Below are 16,489 nucleotides of genomic sequence, written 5' to 3'. Positions count from 1 at the left end.
CTTTTTTCCCCGCTTGGCCCTTCCGACCCCCCCCCCCCCCCCCCCCACCTCTTTCCTCCTCTATCCTCAGTCACAAAGATAGTGTCTCACCTGTTGGTGGCAGAGCCAGAGAAGATCTATGCTATGCCTGACCCCACCATGCCGGAGAGCGACATCAAGGCTCTGACCACGCTGTGCGACTTGGCTGACCGTGAGCTTGTGGTCATCATCGGCTGGGCCAAGCACATCCCAGGTATAAAGCAAATGACTTCTGCTTCCTTTTTGTCTTTATTTGACCCTTTCGCTCTTACTTTTCGCCACTTTTATTTTTCTCTGTCTTCCTACGTCTCCTCTCCACTCCGCATGAATAAACACGTGCACTCACACACTTAATGACAGCAGCTCATACAGCCTCAGGGTGTGTGGAGGATGGAGGGGGTGCAAAATGGACAAAGCTGTGCAAGAAACAAATCAATAGAGTGCATCTAAAACCCCTGCATTGAACGGAGAGGGGGACACAGACCCAGTGCCAATGTATGTTGTAATCACCAGGGAGATTTAGGACAAAGTTGGGGACCTGCCCAACCAAACAAGACATCATATCGCACACAGACACACACACATTCACACACAAGCACACATACATTGAATTATTGATGGGCATAATCATGTTTCTTCCTTGCCCCATAGACATTCTGATAGACGAGGTGTTAGGTTATAAGAGGCTGTTGAATTAAGGATACAGCGCCTCACGTCAGCAGAGATTTTGCTTCCTTCAAGAGTTTTCCTCTGATTTTGACAGAGAACACATTGTTTAGCCGCTCTTTTTTTGCAACCGAGGCAGATTCTCCTTGATCTTGAGCTTGACCCCCATAACTCTATAACATTACACTGCTGTAGGCACGGAGGAGTAACAAACGAAATGAATGTGTCCCTCAGCGGCACCTCCATAACCTCTTCTTCTCATCAGCATAACGTGGACAGGCACAGAGCTGTCAGCATGCAGGAAATGTGCGACCACTACAGCACTGACGCACGCACACATGCTGTCGGACTCTCTCATACACATACACAAGTGTGTGCGTGCTTTTTGGATCACATCCGTGAATTCAGAAGATACATTTCAATTTCAATTCATAGATTAAGAAGGTTCATTTATTTTCAGCAAAGTGAAGTGGACTCCAGCTGACCTCGGGCAGGTGCATTTAGTACTGAAAAGGTATTAGAGTACTCAGAAGGAGAGGTATTAATCAGGTACAGATCTGATAGTAAGGAGATTAGAGATGGATATGCTCCCAGCCCATGGCCTCAGCCCCGGCCCCTTAAACTGTTTGGATCACTCCCCACGGGCCTGCATGGTCAGCACACTGAGAGTTTAACAAGGAGCTTAGTCAGGACTGGATCACAACTGACCCGAGAACACACTCTCATGGTTGTGACCCAAAAATCACACCAGCGTCGCAGACATGCACAAAAACGTGAACATTCGTGTGCTGGCTTCTGAGTATAGACTGTGCAAGCTCAGAGACGTCACTTATTAAGACACACACACACACACACAGTATGTACAGATAGAGAGGAGTCTGTCGTCTTTTTTATATCTTACTGTAGAAGAAATACAGAATATTTCACAGGTCATCTGGGGCCACTGAAAAACCTGAAGCTGATAGTATAAGTAAATATATCATAGTCTTAACACACCATTTAATACAACAGTCAGTGTTTAAGGCTTTAACTTGTATCCAGTAGTGCATCATCATGTTAATATGTATACACTCTTAACTCGGATTTTATGCGTCATAGTGTTGAAGCTCTGATAATCAGATTATACTAACGCGTATTGTACAGTGGATAGATTCATAATGTTAATGGGATTTGCTGCGCAGATTGTTACAGAGGACTTGTCGTTCCAAGTGCGTCGATAATGATCATTTAACCCAAAACCTGATGCAGTAAGCCTGACCGTCTGTTCCGACTGTGTTCCAGTACCTGGAACTGGATGTATGCGCTACACAATGTGCAGCACCTGGGAGATGGTACACGTTAAGTAGATTATTCTGATCTGCTTCTGTATGAAAAAACACGCAGCCAAACTTGCGCTTTTGTTTTATATTTTGTCTTTTTTTTTTTTTTTTTTTACTTGTATCATAAAAACACATTCTTTTTAGATGGACAGAAAAAAAGACATCAGCTAAGTGCTCGGTCCGTGCCTGTCCCTTTGGTGGAGTCTGTGTTAGGACAGTGGGTGTCCTCTGGCCATGAAATGGCTGCATAATTGAGTTGTACATGGCTGAACCTGATCAGAGACGGTTCACTGGTTGAGCGAGACTCCATGCACTAACACTCATGCAACAACGGTACCCCAGGGCAGCCTACCATGCTTGGTTACTACCATATTTCTCCCTCCACGCGCTCCGGGACAAGAAAGGAACAGGGGGGGAAAAACTGCTGATTGCATTCTGATAGATTTTTGCAGCCTTAGGCAATGGAATTAAAAAGATTAACAGTTCATTATGAAGTAGACCACATTGATTAGGCCATTGACAGATGGGCCAATGACCAAAGTCCAAATGTAACAATTTAAATGTCGCGAAAATTGGCACTTACCTTCTCCCAATTGATTTTTAATTCCCCCTATTCTCAGCTAACATTTGAAAAACGCGTTTGAAAAGTGGCATAATGTGGAGTGGAGTGGCCCTATCGAGTTTTAATTGGAGGGCGATTGGAGAATATCAAAGCTCTATCATTAGTGTAGATGGTATCTTTGCCTTACAGGGTCCAATGTCAGCTTTTGTCATCCCGGCTATATTTAGCATACCGTGAAAGGTCAGTTTGCATACATGAAGTGCTTTTCAGGTTTAACACGTTTTTGTTCCACGATTTCAGATGAAATGAGAGTTAATGAGTCAATCAGATCAGGTGCACTTGTTATCTTAGTTCGGTGAGGTAGATATTGAAGGCTGGTGTCACATGTCAAGAGCCTTTTCACAGGTTTGCCATTGCCAGCCTTGCCCTCATTCTGAATCTGCCTTTGATTAATTGATAATCACTGCAGAGCTTTTGGACACTAGTGTCACTGCTCCAAATAGCACCACGAAGCAGTCTGATGCGGCTGTTGCCTGAGGGGGGTAGGGTCATTAGGAGCCGTGTTAGGGGGATGCTGACAGATGGCTTGTTGCTCCTAAGGTGCTAACAACCTTTGACACACATAGCAGTCCACTGTCCATCCCTCTGGCCCACTTCCATCCCGTAAAGCATCATTTCACTCTGTCCCAGAGGTTTAGGGATGTATACTGACAGCTTCAGTACACTAGAACCTGTTTATCACCTTGATATTGTTGACTTCTTCAGTGGCGGTGGGATTCCAGTGTGACCCCTGTGGCCTCATGTCACCCCACATTGCTTCCCACCCGCGGTGGGAATGCCATGTGTTCATATGTAAAAACTGCCATGCATGCTGCTTATACAAGAGGTACTCGCTGTTTGGTGTTCGCCCGCTCCCACCTTCCCAGGCCTGAGTGTTTTCAGCGGGGAATTCTCTGAAGGCTAAAGGGCGAAGCAAACATTGACTCTGCTGCTGCTGCTGCTGCTGCTGCTTTGCTCCTGGACAATAAAAATATTTTTGCTCTGGCATCTCCACCACTAGAATGTAAAATATTCAAACAGCATGTTTATGCCTTCAATTCATTTCGCTTTTTCTTTTTTTTTGAAGCTACTCTTAAAAAAAAATAAACCTCCTCCTCATGTTATTGCATTTTGGGGTATTAGATTCAGACCAGATTAATCTAATGAAATAGTCTTGTTGGTATTGTTCTATTCATTACTGGTGTTTTGGGAATATTCATCATCTGTGCTTTATTGGATTCCAGCTCATCAGCTCTGCATTTGACAGACAACCGCCTGGCGGGTTAGTTGTTAGCGTGGAGGCAGCGATGTTAAAAAGAGATCGCGCCTCTTGTATGTTGTCGTGTTTGTGTCAGCTCAACCCTCCACCATAATCACCCACCCACCCATCAGCCCACCCTCCTCCAGCCCCCTCCGGGCTCCTGTTTTCTCTTTGCCATTAAATTGTGAAATCTACTTACTGTGTTGCCAGGCTGATCCCACTCAAGCTGCGTAATCTCCTTGTAATAGAGTGTGAATACTGCCCGGCAATAAATCAGCACCTCATCAGTGCACTTTATTAAATATAGACACCAACAGACAGCTCTTAGTATATTCAATTTACCCTCTGACGTAGGCTTCAACACAGGAGATAAAGATAGATTGAGCAATCAGGTGGATGCCGAGGCCTGAACCCAGGCATGAGAGCGGGAGGAAGGTGGGAAAGCTGCAGGGAGATTGAGATGGGGGCGTATTGGAGGCAGACAGGCAGTCAGGAGTGTGCAGGGCCAGGAAAGGGACATCTGCCAGGCAGGGTGGGGGAGGGCTTTGTTTAGTTACTGTGACACATGAGCAGGTACATGCAGCATCCCAATGTGTGCACTGTTCATTTTGTCACAGAGTTGAATCAGTGCAAAATCTGAAACTGTAGCATCTGTGTAAAGTTTTGTGTCATATTATATATATATATATATACATATATGAAATGCTTTGTAGGAAATCTTATATATGCTGATGTGCCTTTAAGTGATCGTCAGCAGAGCGCCATCCCTCATTAAGCAATGTTGCTTGATGGCAGTGGAGATAAATTATGTGTAATTATGGCAATGATTAAAGACTGATTCGTCCTGGTCTTTGGGGCTTAACAGAGATATGTAACGTCAGTATTGGGCAGTGGGACCCTTGGGAGGGCTAAACACTTCTCCTTTAGGGTCAGGGGGTCACAGGGTGCAGATTAAAACAAGAGGATTACTGTATTTAACGTTCTTCAACCTCACAACGTTCACAGGCTACTGGTCAAATCACCCATTCCCCAGCTACTCACAAAGGGATAATGGGCTGGTTATCACGTTGACAGAAGGCAGATAGCGCTCTCTTGAAAAGTGAAAAGGGCTAAAAAGAAGAAAATAAAAGATGAATTTCAGACGTCAACCTCTTTTTCACCGACTCAATTTAGTTTGTACCGACATGATTTTGTTCAATAAAAAAAAAAAAAAAAACAGCCTTGGTGTCATCGAATCAGTGTCCAGGGAAAGCTGGCAGCAAACTGAGCTGTTTGTGTTGTACATGTGGCTGGACTGCAGGTCAAGTTATTTATGTCAAGCGCAGCAATTTATTACCAAGCTGCTATTGATTGGGTCCTCCTGACGCCGTCATGTAAATTCAAGGAGAATCATGGTCGCTAGCTGCAGACACACACACACACACACACACCAGTACGAAGCAGCTGAAAATTGCCCTTCATTCTTGTATTGGTTATACATCCAACACCGTAGTGTGTCACTCTGCCAGATCAGAGGAATCTATACAAAATCAGAGGTGCATACATTTTCCCCTTGTCTCTCTTTCTTTCTTCATTCTGAAATAAAATAAAATAAAAAAGGTTTGATATTGAATAAGCTTATGGCAGCATGATCATTCAGCTCAGTTTGAGGTTTAAAAAAAAAAAAAAGATGTGTTGAACCTCTGGGGTCCTGTTAGGGGCAGTTTTACTCCAACTGGAGCCCGGAGAGCACTTGACTTGGCTGAGGTGAGATTGCCGCTGGGCAGAAGTCTTCAGGGCCTGCTTGTCCTTCTGATAGCTAGCCATGATAGATCAGCTGCTGTCCAGCCAGAATTACTCTCCTTCCTCTTTCTATCTCTCTCTTCCTCTTCCCCTCGTCCTCCGGTCCCCTTTTTCGCTGCTGTCTTTCTCTCTTCCTTATCTCCTTCCTCTCTGGCTCATATCTTCTCCTCTCTTTTATCCTTCATTTCTCTCTCTCTCTCTCTCGCCATTTCTTCCCCCTTCCCTCTCCATCCCTCTGTCTGCGATGTTGTCTGATTGAGGGTGAGTTACGAGGGGGCTGCAGCTGGAGGGGGCCACCGTGCCTCGTAATTACATCTCTTTTTATTACCCGCGCTAATGGCCCTCGGGGAGAGGGAAACAATAATAAATTAATAGAATATGAACTCCAGCTCAACAGAAATCTACAGCATTTCATTTTGGACCGTCCTGTGCTCTGGCAGATGAAACGGTGCTCTGATTAATCTCTGCGAGGGGTTTGAAGCAGCCGTCTGTGGGTTTGGGCTGCCCCCTCCTGCCCACAGCCAAGTGCTTTTGGGGAGATAAAGGGAGAGGTGACGGTTCTGGCTTCTGTTGTTGGTCTTTAGTGGCCTTGTTTTCACCTTTTGAGCTATGAATGATGGTGTCCTGATGCAGTTAGGCTCTGTTTTGTTGCGTCTCTGTCAGCTCAATATGTTTTTTATTCCTTTTTGTATATTGAACTGAATTTCAGACATGCCCATACAAGATAAATGTCACCTCTGATCAAGTGAAAATCCCTTTGAGGCCATATGATCTCCATATGAGCAGGGTGCTTAAGTCAAAGTGTAGAAAGAAAAGCGCTGCATTGTTATTATCTCTGTATACATGCCACAAAGACAGAAGTCTGCAGGTGCACTCAGCAGTGGAGTGGAAAAGGCCCTTCAAGTGCGCAGACAGGCCTCTCTGATTTGGTCAATATTGTGTCATGTTTGGTCAAACCCCCGCCAAGGCAGTGGGCTGGAAATGAAGATGTAAATATTGATATTTCATTAGAGGAAATCACCCACTCTGACGGCACTTAACCGGGCCACCTTCAGAGTGCGGCGGCCGGAGCGCCGCGTGACCCGCGGAGTCGGGAAGTCACTTCATTACTCGATTAAATTGAGTGGAAAAAGGCGAGGCAACGACACGACATCCCATTTGGAGCGATAATTTAGGCCTGAAGAGAGGGGATGGAGCAGAGGAAAAACACCACCTCTCCATCTCACAACACTGGATTAAATTCAAGGACTTTTAGCGTCAAAGGTAATTGTAGGCTGCTGGGCTGCATGTGTGCATATGGTTGAGAGGTGTCTGCTGTATCAGAACTTTAAAGCCTCTCCAGCAAACCCTGAACAAGGCCTTCACACGGGCTGTCACATTGGGAGCAGCGCTTTAGTTCCGCCTCAGTCCTCCTCGGCATTAAAAGGCTAGACAAAGCCTTGCCTGTGATTGTGATGCCAACCTGATGCGGCAATCAAGACCGCGTCCACGCTCGCATGACAATTTCCCTCCGGCCAGTCCGCAGTCTGTACAAGTTAATGGCCACGTATGCAGACAAGGAAATAACACAACAAAAGATTTTAAGATGCAGTCTGGATATGTGTACAGGCCTTTACAAAATATGGCTTATTGCCTCCACTGATAATAGCAAAGTGCTTTGAGTGCTTTCAGCAGTTTGCTTTGTTGGGTCTAATTTGGGCTCTTCAGACCTCTGACCGGTCCAGTCGGACACCAGCGCCATTCTGTTAGCACTCTATTCTACCGACTATTGATTCCCCTTCAAAATGTGAAGGCCCTCACATTTTGATCACAATCTGTTAATTAATGTATCCTCCAGCTCTGCCCCTGCAGTGGTCATCACCACGATAAGGGAAATTGAACACTCAGGTACTACTCTCCCTGGCTCTTCTTTTCTCTCTGCCCGTCTCTCTCTCTCTCGCTCTCTCTCTCCATCCTGTTTCTTCTTTACTTTCTCTCACGCTTCCTCATCATGTCTCTTGTTCTTCTCGGCTTGCACGTGTGTGTGTGTGTGTGTGTGTGTGTGTGTGTGTGTGTTCACAGTGTCCTGGCAGGAGGAGATAAACATCAGACTGGTGGCTGCAACCCAGCGAGATCATTTATATTTAAGAGAAAATGTGGGGAATAGGTGCGGTGAGCGCCCTGGTCAATACTGTAATCTATCGCCTCTTAATCACGCAGTGGCAGCTATAGCGTGGCAACAGCGAACTTGTAAAAGCAATCGTATTAATCGTGGGTGGAGCTGAAGAGCCCAATATGCCGCCTGCAGGCACACTGTGCAGACGGAGGGGAGGTGGGAGATGGAGGAGAAAGCGTGTGGGGGGGGGGGTTTATGCAGTTTATTGACAGTTGAAGGGTAGTACGAAGGGGAAATGACAGTGGTTTGATGCGCCCGAGCCAATTTCAGCTGCTGTTGGAGAATGAGGCCCTGGGTTTAAGCAGGTCTTCAGGCTGAGCTTGAATCAGGCTCTCTCTCTCTCTCTCTCTCTCTCTCTCTCTCTCTCTCTCTTCCCCCCCCCCCACATGTTGACGTATTTGTGTGTACGTATGTCCCCTCATCACCTCCTCCCGCGACATGTCATGTCCTCAACCCCTCCAATGAGAATATGTCTCGGTGCTAATCCCCCCGCACACCAATAGAGGTGTGACAGGATACAAGTGGTAACCACATGGCTTTGTGTATCCCAGACCTTTGCACCGATTTACTGTCCTCACTTACAGTAAAGCCCACTCAAGTGCTCCGACACCGGCTTCAAAGAGGACCTTCCACTGCGCATTTAAAATTAAACACCACTCGCTAACATGTGCCTCGGCATGTACTCCGGGCTGCAGGGGCTTGACAAGTCGGGTTTGGTTTATAGATCAAGTCAAAGTGCCATCTGTTCTTTCAATTTAAAATACTTTTTAAAGCCATCTAATGAAAGAAGACTTCTGGCTGAATCCTGGACGAGGCACAAATGTGCATGTTTAAACTGAAATACGGTCCTCATATGGTTTCCCCCTCTTTCCCTCCAGGCTTTTCCTCCCTCTCTCTGGGAGATCAGATGAGTTTACTGCAGAGCGCCTGGATGGAGATCCTCATCCTCAGCATTGTGTTCCGCTCGCTGCCATACGAGGACGAGCTGGTGTACGCCGAGGACTACATAATGGACGAGGAGCACTCGCGGCTGACGGGCCTGCTCGACCTCTACGTCTCCATCCTGCAGCTGGTCCGCAAATATAAGAAGCTCAAAGTGGAGAAGGAAGAGTTTGTCACCCTCAAGGCCATCGCTCTCGCTAACTCAGGTGAGGCGTCTTCAGCACACTGTCGCATCATAAATAACATTCACGTGTCGTGATTCATCAGTGAGGCAAGTTTTATGTGCATTTGAATGAAAGCAAGTTTTAAATGAACATCAGAAAATTACAATAACCTAAAAATTATTTATTTAATTTACATATACATATATATATACACATACATACATTATATATCTATATCTAGATAGATAGATAGATAGATAGATATGTAAATGTAACACTATTTTTTACAATTTAGAGTTACTTTCAGAGAACAAACCTTTCCTAAAGGAGGCTTTTATTTGCTTAATATTACTCCTATTGTTTCATTTCACAATGTAATTTGTTTTTGTTTTAAAAACATCTTAACTTTCCCACTCCGTTGTTCCGTTGTAAAGCATTATTGAAGTAGGTGAAATTAAAAAAAAATAGTTTTGCCTAAAACAAATTTCATAAATTTCTCTTTTGAATAATGTTAAGTGAATCCTTCAGCATTCATATCTGCTGAAATAACGAATTAATATGCACACAATATATATCAAGAATACATTGAAGTTGTACCATTATTTAAAGAAAGAAATCAAGACTCGAACATAAAATTATTTAAGTGTATTACTCACTCGGATTATTTCACTTTTCCCTGACTGGACCTGAGTAATAGACACAGACAGTGTAATATCCAGAACAGTGAGCTATTGTCTGACACAGTTTCAGAAGTGACATTTCTTAGTTTTTCAGGAGTTTTTCAGCGTAACCTTTAGTTTGGAGCGTGAGATGGAGAGATGGAGAAAAAGATAAGGGCAGTGTAGGGGGAGAGAGGGATGGAGCAGTGAGCTTTTTTTTAAATTGAACACCTTCCATGTTGTGGTATTCCTCAAGCACTCCCTCTCCTTCTCCATCTCCATAACAGTAGCTGCAGGGCACAGCAGCCACGGGAGATAAATTTAGCATTTCATTAGGAGCACAGGGGCTGTCAATAAAATGTGTTAAGTCGAATGGAATGAGTATCAGGGAGTCATGGGCGTCGTTTGTTTCAATGCGAAGACGGCACGCCTCTATTGACCGGCTCCTTTTGAGGAGGCAGGACCTGTCCCGCTCTGATCAATGCACGCCCGGGTCACTGGGCCGCTTTCGCTTGTTTTGTCCGGAGCTGAAAAATGAAAATGCTGATGGTGGGCCTTTGCTTTCCGACAGCAGAGCCTTTGGTAGGGAGGTGGGGTGTGGGAGAGTGGAGAGATGGGGGTCGAGGAGAGAAGAGGAGGGGAGGAGGGTGTCCGGAATGTTAGAACAAGGTCTCTGGGAGATCGTTCTCCCGGGAGCCCCCCCTGGTCCCAACAGCTGTGAAAATTCATAGCGATTGATTTTGTAATTAGCAGTTTATCAATCGGATCGACGTGGGCTCACTGATGGATTGCGAGGAAATTGTTTCCTCAAAGTTGTTTTTTTAAGTCTACCCCTCCTCCAAGGACCAGACGCTGCATGTTCGCTGTCTCCTGCCCTCTTTTCCTGCCCATCTGTAGAGATGTCTCCATCTCCTCTTTTTATTTTCTCCTTTTTTTTTTCCTCTCCCCGCAAAGCATTCAATTACAATAGGTTCAAATCAGGTTTGTTGCAAAAACGTGTTTGAAGCATGAAAACAAGGAGAAATGATGAGTTTGATTTGAAAAAAATGTGCTTGTTAGGTTGTGAATCCAGCCTCTGTGAAAAGAACAAGAGATAATTATGTCACACCACATCCTCATCTGAGATTTTTTTTCTTCTTTTTTTTGCCTTTTGTTCTTCCATCCTCCCCCCTCTCACCTCCCTCCCTCCCACATTCACTTTACAAAACGACCTACTTCATTTTACCACTGTGGATTTGAAAACCGTCAGGGTGAGAAATGTCTCAAGGTCTTGGGAATACAGTTGTTCCAGTCAATGAATTTGGGGCGAAGTCTGAAATCTGTTTTGCCTTTTTATTGTCCCGTGTGGTAAAATATGCACCGCCAAGGTGAGACGAGTCAGGCAGCCAATGACATGCCGCCACCGGAGTGCCAGACACCGGTTAGCCGGTGAGCGACAGCGCGACCCCAGACCGTCCCTGAGAGAGGCTCGGAGGTAGTAAGAGAGGCAGAAACAAAGGCGAGAACGAGAGGGGAGTGCTGTAACATGATGTACAATAGAATCAGGAAGAAACCGTGGCAGCGTAGCGAAACACTATAGGAGCGAAGAACACCGGAGAGAAGCCAGACTGAAACTGTAGACCGCTCTAAAACTGGCCAAAAGCTGGGAGAGATCTTGGCTGACTGAAGCTGAGAGAGTCACCGTTTTGGTTCAATACAATATAGAAAGATAAACCTTTTTTTTAAATATATATATATATATAGATAAATAACACAGAACATTTACAGCCAGTTTTAACCGCTATATTTTCAATGATCATCTAGCTGTAAAATAAACCCATTAGTATTTGTTTTTCCTCCACTCTGATGGACAGAAACTCCTTGGAGGGAGAAGGAAGACAATTAATTGAAAGGAAGTGTTGTATTCATCTCAGGCTTGTTTATGGCGTCCAATTCTCTAATGGAGCCCCTTTCTTTTCCTTGTTTTTTTTGTCCGTTAACAATCTGTCCTTTGGAACAGTCAGGTGTTTAATGTGTACTCGCTCAGAAGAGATTGGGTGCTATTCATGCTATTGTTACTAGAGGATAACATTGATTTTCAGTCTCGCTGGTCAAGGGCCGTATGAATATCCCGCCCGGTCCTTCCAAAGACGAAATAAATAATTCAATTAAATAAAGCAGATGTTGGTTTTTTTCTTTTTTTATGATCCATTCTTTATCTTGTCGGGGTGTGAGTTATACTGATAATGTGTTTGCTACCTTACTGCTACTGACAAAGCAGTACAGATCAATCATGAGATTAAATTTAGTTTTAGAAAATCCCATCACTCCTGTTATATTACTACTGTCTCAGAGTGCAGACTACATTTCTTAAAAGTTACTTTTTTTTTTCCTTTTTGACAAAAATTGAAAAGCCCATCAATCTAAAAACTCCTATCTCTGCTCTCGTCCCATCAGACTCCATGCACATAGAGGACATGGAGGCGGTCCAGAAGCTTCAGGACGCTCTGCACGAGGCCCTGCAGGACTACGAGAGCAGCCAGCACCAGGAGGACCCGCGGCGGGCGGGCAAGCTGCTCATGACCCTGCCTCTGCTGCGGCAGACGGCCACCAAGGCTGTGCAGCACTTTTACAGCATCAAGGTGCAGGGAAAGGTGCCCATGCACAAACTCTTCCTGGAGATGCTGGAGGCCAAGGTCTGATCGGAGGGTGGCTGATTGGCCACGGCAACGGCGGAGGGCTGCATTAGCGATACAGAAAGTGACTTGAACCGAGGCTGAGGGCCCTCAGGAGGAGACCCCCCACTGACTGTGCTAGGCAGGAGAGAGACTGACCTCTCTCGCTCCTTCTCCTGGAACCCTGGGACACTAAATAAAAAAAGAACAAATTCAAAACTTGGTTATTAGTATAAATATAAAATGCAGATTAATTTAAAATATATAAGAAATACTATGTACAGTAATAATTTTGTTTTTTGTTAATTGTCAGTGGTCATGCTGTATATGAAGAAGGACCCTTCTGCGCCTCAGCATCTTCAGAATAAGTAGTTGCCAGTTCTTGATAACAAGATAAAGAGGTTTCTTCTTCTCGACGAACGAAAAAGTTCCTTAAATTAGTTCTGAAGACAGCAGAGGTGTCAACAACCATGAACTGACTCACAGTCTCACAGTTGTTGTTTTTTCCTGAACTTGACCAGGACATGTATATATTTATTAATGGAAGACTGAGTGTACAGTTCAAAGTCTGGTGAACTTGGTGGCCATTTTCTCTTGTTCTCCTCCTGGTAAAAAAAAAAAAAAAAAATGAACTAAAATTGTTACCTAAATGTGAACTCTTTATCAGTTTAAATGTCCTTGGATATACCTCTCCGGAGCAGTAAGCCGTGTGCTCTTTGTGGATCTGTCTCAGAGTGGAAGACCTGCTGGTCCCATGTTTAACCAAACTAGCATAGGCAGGTACAATTAGTCAGTCGTCTTATTCTGTAGTAACTCAGCAATAAAGGGAGCTGTGGGGAAGCCAGGCTTAAAACTCCAATCTTTCATGTGCTTTTCAATGCTGCTGTTGCTAGAGGACCATGCCTGTGTATCTCAGTCCCACCAGCGGGACACACCGCTGCACCGCTGTCGCACACTAGTGTTCCTCCTCTCCTTGTAGTGGTGTTTGTCGGTGCTGTTCATGTAACCCATTGAACCCCAAATTTGGTCATTGTTTAAGCCCGTGGAAATTGCCACTTGGCATGCAAATAGATGACCCGATTCAGGCTAGGTGAAAGATGATCAGCGTGTTTGGTGTGGCGGTATCAAAGGATTTATGCCGAGTGGCAGAAGTCCAGGCAATTCCTTGTTCAAACAATCAGAGGCCCATATGTCAGCCACTCCATTTTGGGCCCCTTTAAGCCCGTGGCAGAGTCATCCCACACACAGGGAGCAAGGTGCCCAGCATCTGCTCTTACCATTTTAGACACCTCTCGTCTTTAAATAGCGGTGCCTGCATTTATAGAGCTTCAACCAAACAGAGGTCAACGGCAGGTGCAGAGAGGGAGTGGTGGCACTTCACACACTGGGTTTATTTTCAACCCAGCAGGAGGTTGTTGTCTGCACGGCCTCCCTCCAGGAGTACGGTAGACACGTGGAACACTTCTTCTTGACCTCATGTTGACACAGTGGCCGGTGCAGAGTAACACCCTTCCCACCGGCCAGGAGGCAGGCAGGCATCTGCGAGGAGATCTCCGGCTGCCCGGGCATAAACATGTGAATAGCTATGCAAGAAACAAAAGTGTCAGCACGCTCCTGAGGGTAACAGCAACCCAACAGTGTGTCAGTACAAGGTGTGATCTGTGCTTGGAGAGAGAGAGATCTCGTGCTCCCTTCTCCCCGTGTTTAGCTCCATGTCCATTACGCTGGGTGTGAGTAATACTGCAGTCCAGTCCAGCAGAGCCGTGCCGCTTGTCTCCAATGCGAGACAGAATGTGTTGGAGGCGAACGCTTATACTACTGAAGGACTTTATGTGATGTGATAAATTGTGGTGCTGTCACAATAATATGATACCGTGATCAAAGGACACCCTGATATTGCAGTCGGGTAGAGTTGCCGCCATGCTTGCGATATCAGTGGCTAGCACTGATCCAGCGGCCGGCATGCCTTTTATACAGCAGCCTGATTGGCCACGTATACGTAATGGAGGACGACTAGACCACTCCAGCACCCAATCACCCCAACTTGAACTCGCCGCTGCCCAGTTAACAAGCTCCACTGTAGAGGGTGACAATGTAACATGAGTTATTTTGCTGTTGTGCAATGCAACAGGGACCAATTCTGACTGGAACCATGCTGAAAGCATGCTTTTACTTAGATTTGGGAGAATTTGTATGCTTTTAAGTGACATATTCTAAATCCCTCTGATAAATGACTTTTTTTGCTTATTCCAATAAAGGTGCAGTAAAAAATAAGAAAATTTTTGCAGGAAATCGTTACAACTAGAATTTTGTAGTGGCCCTAAGATGATCAGCCATAATAATCTTAATAATGAATCCTCTCATCTCCTTTTTTTCCTTTTTACCTTGCAATATGCACTGTGTTAAGTAAAAGAGAACATGTCTTACATTGCAAGCTGAGTCGAAGTGTGTAAATATATCAGTGTCAATTCAGTAGGTTGCCGAAATACCATTGAAAATGAAGTATGCAGCGCCCTGCTGACTACTACCTCATTATCATATTGTCAATATTTCTCTGATCCGACACGTTCTGCTCTTTATCATCCTCACACATCTGTGACACACCTGAGCCATCCATGTTTCTATCTTAAAACCGTTCCTCTCCCTCAGCGCTCCTGCCAAAATATTTGTAATTGTAGTTACTGATCTTCTCTTTCCACTCATTCTTCATGATCTGTTTGTAAAGGTTAAAGCATGCTTCATGTTGACCACATGACTTGGCCATCAGTGGGTGCGACCCCCATTTTGGTTACTAAGCGGGTATGTGTTTTTATGAACATCAATGTGTCAGAATTGGTCCCTTGATGATAAATTGCTGACAGGGGCAGGTAACTGATTTCCTGCTTCTGTGCTATGACTATTTATGGTGTGAAATATATCATTTGGCAATGGTGTACATTGATATCTCTGATCGTTGAATCACCAATATCTGTGTAACTTTTACTGTTTTGATTTTCAAAAAGGTAAAGGATCAATGAATTAAATACTACCTGAACTCTGTGATTCTTTTGTGTTTGAAAATAGGCACTAGCGGCTCTGTGAGGCTACTAATGTCAGCATGCTAACACTTTGACAATGCTAACATTCTGACGATTAACAGGTATAATATTTGACGTGATAAAAAGGTGTTTAAGCAGAAGTTAAGGATGCATCAAAGTTATTACAATCCATTCTTAAGGGGAACATGAATGTTTGTAGCCAACCAAATTTCCTGACAATCCATCAAATAGCTTTTGGACGTGTCACTAAAAAACTACAAATGTCAATCTCATTCCCTGACTTTTACCGCAGTAGAGAAAAAGTCAGGGAATCACCAAAACTATTTAGATACATTATCTGAGCACCAATGTCCAAATTTCCTGCCAATCCATACAATAAACTCGCTATCTCTACTTTAAGCAGCCAGAATCAGGGATTATAGATCGAACATTCCAAGACATTGCCACCAGTTAGCAGTCTGTCATTGGTTGTTTGAAAGCTCGTGTTTCACCGAGTGTGCTCTCCGTACACACACACACACACACACACACACATAGCGGAGCGGAGCAGAGATGGGTGAAGTGAAGATAACGTTGTCGGTAGCGGCTACAAACGGGCTCGGTAGTGAACGACGCGCTAATATGCTGACGGATTTGCTGTACAGAGAATCTAGAACAGAGAATCTTCGGTTAAAACATATCCTCATTGTTCTCCATGAAGTTTGTTGGAGAAATAGCTTTTGAAAATCATACATTTCTTGTCAGCAACCAGTCATATGGTTGACAAGCAATGTAGCATAACTTAGGACGCGATTTGGCCTCGTGTGCTCCGATTCATTTGGCATGCAGTTAACACACAAGTCTTAACTTAGTTTGGATGAAACCTCAACGTGCATATGCTCACCACTTTTTTGGAAGAAGGCAATAATGGGAGTAAGAGGTAAACCAGCTTTAAAAGTATTTTCTTTTTAATTAACTTGCAAAATAGTCTTAAAAATCGACATGAAAAAGAAACGTGATTAGATAAAAATCATATGACATTGTTTTTGCTATATCAACCACCACTAATGGACCAACCATCTGTTACCCATTCCACTATGGCCACACACACACACACACACACACACATTGACTGGGTGTTCAGAAGTGGGACAGAACAAAGAGCAGATCGGAGCTCACAGCAGACCACAGATGGGTGGCAGTAAACGAGGCAAGCCAGTCGAAGATTCACGCAGGCCACCCAACTATCCA

The 16,489-nt window shown here is 44.6% G+C and overlaps 1 protein-coding gene across 6 annotated transcripts in view; it reads left to right on the top strand.

Annotated features, from left to right (window-relative positions):
- The window catches only part of esrrb (estrogen-related receptor beta), a 50,588-nt gene extending 35,339 nt beyond the window's left edge, over window positions 1-15,249 (top strand). For all 6 annotated transcript variants that reach the window (XM_031847662.1, XM_031847664.1, XM_031847661.1 and 3 more), the window contains 3 exons: window positions 71-232; window positions 8,681-8,950; window positions 12,004-15,249. In XM_031847662.1, the coding sequence (XP_031703522.1) occupies window positions 71-232; window positions 8,681-8,950; window positions 12,004-12,248 (677 nt within the window). In that variant the 3' untranslated portion in view covers window positions 12,249-15,249. The remainder of the gene's footprint in view (window positions 1-70; window positions 233-8,680; window positions 8,951-12,003) is intronic.
- The last annotated feature ends 1,240 nt before the right edge of the window (window positions 15,250-16,489 follow it).

This window comes from Anarrhichthys ocellatus, unplaced genomic scaffold, assembly GCF_004355925.1.
Source record: "Anarrhichthys ocellatus isolate YVR2014 unplaced genomic scaffold, GSC_Weel_1.0 scaffold7, whole genome shotgun sequence".
Taxonomy (NCBI): domain Eukaryota; kingdom Metazoa; phylum Chordata; class Actinopteri; order Perciformes; family Anarhichadidae; genus Anarrhichthys; species Anarrhichthys ocellatus.
Note: the sequence above shows the minus strand (reverse complement) of the source record. Positions and strands in the feature narration are given on the sequence as shown.